The sequence below is a fragment of the Primulina eburnea genome, chromosome 11, assembly GCF_022965805.1.
Source record: "Primulina eburnea isolate SZY01 chromosome 11, ASM2296580v1, whole genome shotgun sequence".
In the NCBI taxonomy this organism is placed as follows: domain Eukaryota; kingdom Viridiplantae; phylum Streptophyta; class Magnoliopsida; order Lamiales; family Gesneriaceae; genus Primulina; species Primulina eburnea.
Window position 1 is genome coordinate 41431303 of NC_133111.1, and position 9224 is coordinate 41440526.

Consider the following 9224-nt stretch of genomic DNA (forward strand, 5'->3'; position numbering starts at 1 on the left):
ACATAAATACGAAAATTTAATTAAAAATTAATTTGCCGATTTCACTAAATTCTGAATTCTCATGAAATATAATGGATGAATATTAAGAAGGGCTGACGTTGTAAAGATACACACATCGATACACACATATGCCCCAAACCAGTCTACCGTCTATATATATATATATATATATATATATATATATATATATATATATAAGTATCCTAGAGAGAGGGGAGCAACTAGCTAACGTAATGATGGAGAGAGAAGAAGATTTGTGGTGGTGTCGGTGCATTTTGTAAGCTAGTTTTCGCTCATTAAACTTGCTTTTAAGGATAAACTAACGTGTCTGTACGCCCAGATGACAAGAACCTTAATCCGCAAGCCGCAGCCTGCCAAACCAACGCCAGATTTCACAGCTCCTCGCATGTCTCACGTTGCTATTTCTGTCTTTTCTTGAGGTCTTTCCTCCTATTTAACCGGGACCCTGTACTGCCTAGAAATCACCTAAAAGAAGAGGGTTTTCTTGGGCTTGCAGCAGGCAGACATGGAGGGTAGCGGCGTTTCTGAGCCTGGCGGCGCGAGCAGGGAGGTGAGCCGGAGGAAGAGCGACAAGCCATACAAGGGCATACGGATGCGGAAGTGGGGGAAGTGGGTGGCAGAGATAAGGGAGCCCAACAAGCGATCGAGGATTTGGCTAGGGTCTTACTGCTCCCCAGTGGCGGCGGCTCGGGCCTACGACACGGCTGTGTACTACCTCCGCGGGCCAACGGCAAAGATGAATTTCCCGGACGAGCTTTCCGCCGTCGGGCTGCAGGACCTCTCCGCCGACTCCATAAGGAGGGTGGCGGCGGAGGTCGGTGCTAGGGTGGACGCGCTGCAGAGCGGCGGAAAGAGTGAACATGCAACGAATCATCAGCCGCCGAGGCCTTCTTGGTTCCATGATGAGATTGATCTGAACAAGGAGCCGGAGCCCGAGACCGAGACCGATGACCCATCTGTTGAATATTGGTGAAGATCTGGAAAAATTCAAGAAAATAACTATATATATATTATATATATAGATTAAGAAAGTATATGTATCTTCTTTAATTATTCTTGTTGTTGTTCTTAAATAATTGTATTAAGCTTTTGATGTTAATTTAGTAGTTCAGTTCATCAGAGGTCGTGTGATAGTACAATTAAACAGGCACCTCGTAGCTATTTTTAAATTTGGATACAACAGTTTTCTTACTTCGTTCCCACTAATTAATGTCTGTAAATTAATGAGTGATTATAATTATTAGTTTCTTGGTTCATGTAAGAATTAATGTTTCGATTCAAAAATATTATATTGCATGCGATGGCAGGTGTCGACGATAATTGGGGGGAGTGGGATCCGAGTGATGCAGGGGGCGCGGAGGAACAGCCATGGCCCTACGTACCGATGCTCTATTTGGCTGCAAGTGGATATTCGGTAGGTTAAATTTGTTTCATCTTACTTGAAACATGAAACTTGTATCACTATACACACAGTAAGAAATTTACCAAAACTATGATACAAATCCCACTGTGTTTTGTTCATTTGAGTATGTCGAAAATTTTTATTTTTCGATTCTATTTTATCATAGTTGGTCTTTTGTGAGATGGTCTCACAAATTTTATATGTAAGATGGATCAACCTTATTTTTTCACAATAAAAAGTTCGATTCTATTTTATCATGAACAGGTCTCTTGTGAGACGGTCTCATAAATCTTTATATGTGAGACGGATCAACCTTATTTTTTCACAATAAAAAGTAATATTCTTAGTATAAAAATAATATTTTTTCATGGATGACCCAAATAAGAGATCTGTCTCACAAAATACGATCCGTGAGATCGTCTCACGCTTTTTTTCCTTTCATCACATCGTTAACATGATATCATATATATAAATAAGATTTGAGGTCGTACATGTCTGCAATATTTGGTGTTACATTGACAATAATTGTCGGTGCATACTCCAGAAATATAACAGATGACATGAAAAAAAAAATTGATTACTTTGTACATTGGGATGGATTTAGTTGTTTTCCTAATTTTTATTTTTCGAGAAGTAGTGGATCTTTTTTCCAAAAAATATATGTATATTGAACTTTATTAATGTTAATAGATATTTTATTGCAGAAGAGATGACTTAGGATCATATTTCATCTTACATGATACTTTTTATACTAATTGGTACGTGTTGATTGAAAATTTATAATGTGCTATAAAAAAGTCACGCCTTCTTAGATTATCAGTGTTTTTAACATGTGTCTTGTTAGACGATGTCACGAATTTATATTCATGAGATAAATCGATCTGAACTATATTCATCATGAAAAATATTTTTTCGTGAATTGAGTTAGATAGGATATCCGTTTCACAAGAGTTTTTGTGATATTTATTTGTGCATTAAAATTTAATAAAAATAGAGAATTTGTTATAGTATGATTAGCTAGATCCCAATCTTTTGGCGTATTTACATTGAATCTTATATTTTCATGTCTTTCGTGTAAGTTTGTATTATTAAATGGTAACTTTCAGTGTCAAGCTTCCGATAAAAAGCAAGTCTGATTGAGGGAGGCACACGATAGGCTTGGCCAAGTATTTGGTGCGTGATGCATTATCATAAAGTATTGATATTTAGATGTTTGCATAGATTGTATTTTCAATATTAGATACACGTATCTATATTCGTATATAAGTATATACATATAATACATATAACACACACATATATATATTACTACATATTGTATTTATTAAACGATCTATAGTATTTTAATTTACCATATTGTATTAATACATATCGAATTTTGTTATAATTATTAAAACAATACTTTATATATTGAATTATATACGCGCAATGCAAAAATATATATTGAATGATTGGAGAATGACACTTAAAATTTTGTGTAATGAAGGAAGACTTTTAAGAAATTTCTTGTTGGTAGTTTCAAAATTAAAGATTAACGTAGAAATGTATGTCTATATTCTTGTGTGTGTGTGTGTGTGTGTGAAAGACTCGTTCAGTTTACTCAGTACACACAAGATAAATGTCGGCTATCATATTGATATATAAACTATTGAAAATAACTAATCAATTCATAAAATTAAAAGAAATGAAATTTCATTTGACAAGTCACTCTCCAATCTCGGCTTGAAAAATATCATCGAGAACACAAATTAATGACCAATTTTAAGTGGGTGGGTCACATGAGACCGTCTCACATATCCTAATCTGTGAGATCGATCAACCTTACTCGTATTCACAATAAAAAGTAATACTTTTAGCATAAAAAATAATAATTTTTCATAGATGACTCAAATAAGATATATGTCTCACAAATAAATTTTTTTTTTATGTGAACGGTAGAAAATAAGAAAATATTAATTTTCGAATTGATTAGATATCAGTTAATAATGAAAAATATGTACATAATTTATATTAAAAAATTCAATATATGATAAAAACAAGCAACATTCCGGGCAAAATCATTTAACTGTATTAAGATAGTTGGAATTCAAATACATGAAACTCAAATTCTCAACCTAAATTGATTGTATAAGTTAAAATGATTGGCAAGGTATTTGAATTTTTATATTCTCTATATTGAAATAATTTCAAATTATCCTAATAATATATCATTTCAAATAAATAATTTTCAAATACTTTTTTTTTCTAATTTTCTTTTAAATTGAAATACACATACCATCCCAAACACAATCTTAACATGCATTTGGATTTATTTAAATTCGTTATAATCATTACACGATTTGAGGGATAATTTAAAAAGTGAATTTTAAATAACACAAATATTGTGTGTATTTACAAAACTTACAATTACAAGAAAAGAGATGAATTTGAAATCACATTCACTAGATTTAGCCAAATCACTATATTACTTTTTAAATTACGGATTTAAAACGACTCATTCGAAATACATCACATCTTAAATGAGTTGAGTTTATTTAAATTTCAAATTCACAATCACATCATTGACATTTTCATGGGCAATTGTGATACCTTTCAAAAGATTTAAGACGAGTATAGATCGAATTCCGGTTAAAAATTTAAGCTGAAATCAAATTCATCTTTCCAAATACGACCTTATAAAATCCCATAACAAATTAGACCACCAAATTTACATTATGAAAAGACAAATCTGAGCAAGAGCCAGTGATTTTACAGTCTTGAATTTATACTAATATGAAGGAATTTGCCTCAACATCCTATCATTCACATCATATGTATAGATAGATCAGTCACATTGGAAGATATACAAGTCTCCAACCGATATCATTAATATTGATTCAATACTAAGTCAAGCCAAAAAGATAATGCTAAACCTATACGAATGGCAAGCACAAACAATTCTTGACGATGAAAAAATTTCCAAGAAACACAATATGAATATAGCCCTTTACAAGAATGCGCAACTTTCGCCATCCATGAAGAAAATGGATAACTTACATTTGCTTCGTGTAGAGTCCGTCCAAACTCGCGAAATCTCTTTCGAGCATGAGTTGTGTGCCTGATCCTACTCGACAGTAGGTTTTTGGGAGAAGGATTTAGCAAGAATACGATATCGAAGAGAAAACATCATTTTGAATTCAAATGCAAACATTTTTGAACATGATGAGAGTTCTTGGATATATTTTATTCAAACTACATATATATATATATATAAATAAATAATTTTGCAATTTCAACCGCCGGCTAAATCATGGGAAATATACGAAAAATAACGACAGCCTATCAGAAGTAGATGCACAAGGCTCAGCAATAAAAAAAGTATATTATTATAATCAGGGTCCACTAATCAAATTAACTCAACGTTAGTAGTTAGCTACAACTATTATTGGAGTGATTTTTGGTTGTTGGTTTAACTTGGGGCTTATCTTGCTCCCTCAAGTTCTGTAGATGCAGCTCCCTAACACTTGATAAATGGGGAAAGAATTACCACAAGTTTTTTTGCATATGTACAAATTTAGAAGCTCATGCCTTTTCTTCATCTTGTTTAACTTGCAGAGCAGCTCTCACAACATTACCTCGAGTAATGATGCCGACCTTCAAAGCAGCGAAAATTAGTCAATTGGGGAGGAGGAAAATGAATTTTCCTAAATAATAGCATTAACATAAAAATATATATAAACGCGCAAAGGAAAAAATGACGTTTTGGTGATTACCAGCTTGCCATCCCCATCGACGACGGGAAGGCGGCGGTATTTTGTCTTGAGTAGCAACCTAATTACAAATGCAAGTTACATTGGTGACACTCTGGCGTCTAGCCTATAAAAACACGGGAAAAGGGACAAAAGCTTAAATGATACGACTAAATAAATTATATGCAAAGCGACAACCTTGCAGCATCATCGAGATTGGTGGCTTCACGAACCACCAGCGGAGCTGTTGTCATCAAATCACCGACCACTTTTCCGTTGGTTTTGCTAAGCAACTTTTGTATTTCATTGAATATCTAGTGCGGATTTTCAGCATTAGAGACACGAGAATATAATGGTAAACATTCTAAAAATAAATTTCTTACGGCAGCATCCCATGTTAGCACGTACATATGGAGTAAGGGGATAATCAACAGCCAATTAGTATCAGAAACACGAGAACTTGATTGGATGCCTTAAAAAGATTTCTCACCAATTGAAAAACTCATTTTTAGACAGACTACCATGTAATTAAAATAAAGTTTTTTCCGCCTCTTCTTAACCTATTTATTCCCATGGATAGCATTGATTTATAATTTTTTGCAAACTGCTCTGCACCAGTATATAAAAAAAAATATAAACTCAAGAATCAAATCTATACTTACTTTCCAAGTGCTGTCAACTTCAGGGAACATGTCTGTATCCGATCTTCCAGTACCTGATAGTAATGAGCGAAAATTCTTTATTGTTAAGAACTAAATGCATCTGTACACAATCAGTATTTCTAAAGTCTTAAGGCACACATCAAGGTATATTCACATAAATAAAAGAACAAATTAAATCAGAAAAAAAAACTTAAAATTTTATAAAGTTCCATACATTTACTCTTTCCATCCAAGAACGTAATAAATTCTTTCAAGTCGCAGAGCAAGAAGTCAATAAAAATGAGTTGGATAAGATGCATGCAGGAAAATATTTAAGGAAAATGAAAACTTGAAGCCATCTAATTATAGAGACTGAAAGTGATAAACGAAGTAAATCATTTACCAGAGACAGAGTCCAGCGCTAACAAATCATAGTCCGACACAAGACCAACCTGGATAAAAAACTAGATCAGTCATGCCTCGTTATCATATGACATTTTAAAAATTATATATTTGGACTTTTTCAAAGTTACACATGGCATAAAGACCACAAACATGTAGAAAGAATGAAATGCGGGGCAAAGAAATGGGAGTGTTTCTCAATAGAAGCAAATACTACACAATGAAGCTTTGCAGCTTTCCAGCACAGAGCAAAGTGTTAATGAGCTCTTTTATGGGCAGATATGTCACAACATCAGTAAACTTATTGAGATCTTCAAACTAGATTATATCTCCCTGTGCCTCCATGAAAATGTTCCATCTATTCTCGTCAACATGGTTTGTAACACATAAGTTCACGAGATTCATATTCTTAGTTTGTGTTAGTCAACCCTTTATTCTAATTAAGTCTATCGAGTTCGAAACAAAATTTTCCAGTCTGCCTTCTCAATATAAATTGTTCAATGATGAAACCAGTTTTCCTCTCTAAAAATAGAAAAAAAAAATTAGAGCATGTTTACAGAGCAGCAGAAGACGTAGTTCAGTGTTTTAATAACCAATATCATTATAACCTTATTCAAATATTTTATTCAATTTATGAAGCAAGAATTCAGTACTTGCCTAAACATATTTCAATACCAAAGTAATAGATCATAAAAATTATTGCCATCAAAGAATTTTCTACCAACAGGGAAAAAATAATCAAAACAGTTGAAGTTGAGAATTTTCTTTAAGATAAGAAACAAAAAATAAAAACTTACCAACTTCCACTCATCATCAATCACTGGAAAACCAGTTACCCTGTTTTCGACAAGAATTTCCAAAGCTGTTCTAACAAAAAATAAATTTTAGAAAAATCTTTATTACTATCAAATAATCTTCAAGATAATGATGAAGCAAGCAACTATGTGAAAAGGTGAAGACAAAAACCTTGATTGACAGTAGTGGTGGGCTTTACAACATGCAAATGTTCTTTCTTTGTCATGAAATCACCCACAGTGTACACCCCATTTGTTGGCTGTACAAATTCAGTAAGAAAAATGTGACACAAAATCAAAGTAACATTCGAAAAGATTAAACAAACTGAAATAAGGGAATAATGAAGCAAAATGGGAACAACTTTGGCAGTCAAATTGGAGTCACCGGCAGCCACAACGAGCCCGTGTGAGCTGGAAATTTTGTCGGATACTGAAAGAAGAATTGTGGGTGGCGATAGTTTCCGTCCAAGCGGGTATAAGAAGATGCAGGGAAGCTGGAGGTGGCACGCGGCGGAGGTGGGACGGAGTGAAGATAGGAAGAGAGATTCCGGCAGCGAAGCTGACATCATCTTGGTCATTCGTGAACGCGGTGGCCGCTGGAGCAGTGGGATTTAGAAACGGCGACAAATAAAATATCTTCTCTGATCGGAAATATTTCGGCCTCAATGAAGGCCCAACTTGAAAGGGGTCAACGGGAAAATTGGGTTTGGACCTATAATTTCTTGAAATATAGGCCCATTAGTTTTTCTTATCATGTAGGCCCAGCCCACTCTTTTATGAACATTGATTTTTTAAAAATAATAATAATTGAAGTTGCGATTTTCTTTTACTTGTTTCCGTTGTTAAAAAAGCCTATAAGATAATTTCCCCCCAAAAAAAGAATTATCACTTATTTAAAACTAAAGTGATGTGGTGAGATATACGAAACAAGTTTGGAATACTCATGCACTAAAGCCGATTCGTTAAGATTTGATTCATTTGAATACTTTTGGTTTATGGCAAAAACTTGTGTGAGACGGTCTTACGGGTCGTATTTCTTATTTTGGTCATACATAAAAAAATATTACTTTTTATGACAAGAGTATTACCTTTTATTGTGAATATCGGTAGGGTTGATCAATCTCACAGATAAAGATTCGTGAGACCGCCTCACAATATACCTACTCTGAATTTATTTTCATTCTAATTGCTTAGTGTAATTTTCAAATATGTACATTTAAAATCCGTAAAAAAAAAAACCAAAGAAGGAATGCATGAAATCCAACAACCATAGGTCCTGTTGGATTCTATATATCGTGGTCCATTCGTTCTTTTCTGCTTTCATTTTTTATAACTTAAAAAATCGAAGAGAAAAAAGAAATCTTGTTTTTATCGCAAATAAGATATGAAACGAACAACCAAGTAAATTCGTGAAGTCGAGTAGTTTTCCTTTTTGTGATATATCTCTTGGAAAAATATTTCTGAATTTTTAATTTATTTATCAAAGTACGATATCTACTGAGAAAGAAAAAGCCCAACCACGTGTGAAAATGGAGGTGTTGGGATTCAAAAATGGCAAGTTATACATTCGAGGTTTTTGGGACCATGTACTAATTAAATGGACCACAATATGCATGTCGACATATGTGTATGTATTGGCTGTCGGAGCTCGCATGGGCTTAGCTCAGTTGGTCAGCAGCAGTAAATCTTAGAGCAATGATCAGGGATCGAGTCTCGCAAGCGGCAGTGTGGGAGTTAAATTCCCTCCAATGAGGGGGAGCTCCTTGTGCGCGGCGTATCATAAGGTCTAGCTGCTGCTGGTTGGCTGAGTCACCATGATTTACCTCCTCTCACATTCATGTCGGGCCGAGGATGAGAGGCGCTTGAGATGAGCGATTTCACTTTTTGGAGCAATGTATTGGCTGTCGGATACACTAATTTCAATATTTATGTAGAAAATATATAAATATAATTAAAACTATTAAAAGTATTTTGACGATTGGGAAACTTGCGATAGTACTTTTGCATTTTATATCTGTCGTGTCGAATTTCGGTTTCTATATCCTCAAATTTCAGTTTTATTCATTTATTTTTTTCCACTTTACTCATTTTTTTCGCGCGACATTGATGTGTCTATTGTCACGTGAACATTTCCACTTAACAAGGTAAATTACCAAAATTTTCCAAAAAAATGAAAAGTAAAAGATCCAGTTTTGGAACATAGGGGATTAAACGGATAATATGGTCGTGAATGAAT

At 34.1% G+C, this 9224-nt stretch overlaps 2 protein-coding genes across 4 annotated transcripts; one reads left to right on the forward strand and one right to left on the reverse strand.

Moving 5' to 3' along the window:
* Nucleotides 1–200: 200 nt before the first annotated feature.
* LOC140804662 (ethylene-responsive transcription factor ERF011-like) lies at nt 201–1215 on the forward strand. Its single transcript, XM_073160751.1, has one exon. The coding sequence runs from the start codon at nt 527–529 to the stop codon at nt 992–994; it is 468 nt and encodes a 155-aa protein (XP_073016852.1). The 5' UTR covers nt 201–526; the 3' UTR covers nt 995–1215.
* A 2980-nt stretch (nt 1216–4195) lies between these two features.
* On the reverse strand, nt 4196–7622 carry LOC140806167 (CBS domain-containing protein CBSX1, chloroplastic-like). Of its 3 annotated transcripts, none has more exons than XM_073162668.1 (9): nt 7348–7622; nt 7161–7248; nt 6992–7056; nt 6196–6244; nt 5814–5866; nt 5350–5465; nt 5176–5233; nt 4953–5056; nt 4196–4529 (listed from the first exon to the last, which is right to left on the reverse strand). In XM_073162668.1, the coding sequence occupies exons 1-8, from the start codon at nt 7564–7566 to the stop codon at nt 4985–4987; spliced, it is 720 nt and encodes a 239-aa protein (XP_073018769.1). In that variant the 5' UTR covers nt 7567–7622; the 3' UTR covers nt 4196–4529; nt 4953–4984. The 3 variants fall into 3 exon arrangements, with proteins under 3 accessions (XP_073018769.1, XP_073018768.1, XP_073018770.1); XM_073162667.1 differs by having other exon boundaries at nt 4196–4526; nt 4950–5056; XM_073162669.1 differs by having other exon boundaries at nt 4196–4526; nt 4950–5056; nt 7351–7621.
* Nucleotides 7623–9224: the final 1602 nt, after the last annotated feature.

Coding starts and splice junctions, on each gene's coding strand:
- LOC140806167 (XM_073162668.1), bottom strand. CDS start 7,566: ATGACCAAGATGATGTCAGCTTCGCTGCCGGAATCTCTCTTCCTATCT. Junction 5,867..6,195: donor AGCGCTGGACTCTGTCTCTG/GTAAATGATTTA, acceptor CATTACTATCAG/GTACTGGAAGATCGGATACA. Junction 5,466..5,813: donor AAGTTGACAGCACTTGGAAA/GTAAGTATAGAT, acceptor AATCCGCACTAG/ATATTCAATGAAATACAAAA.
- LOC140804662 (XM_073160751.1), top strand. CDS start 527: ATGGAGGGTAGCGGCGTTTCTGAGCCTGGCGGCGCGAGCAGGGAGGTG.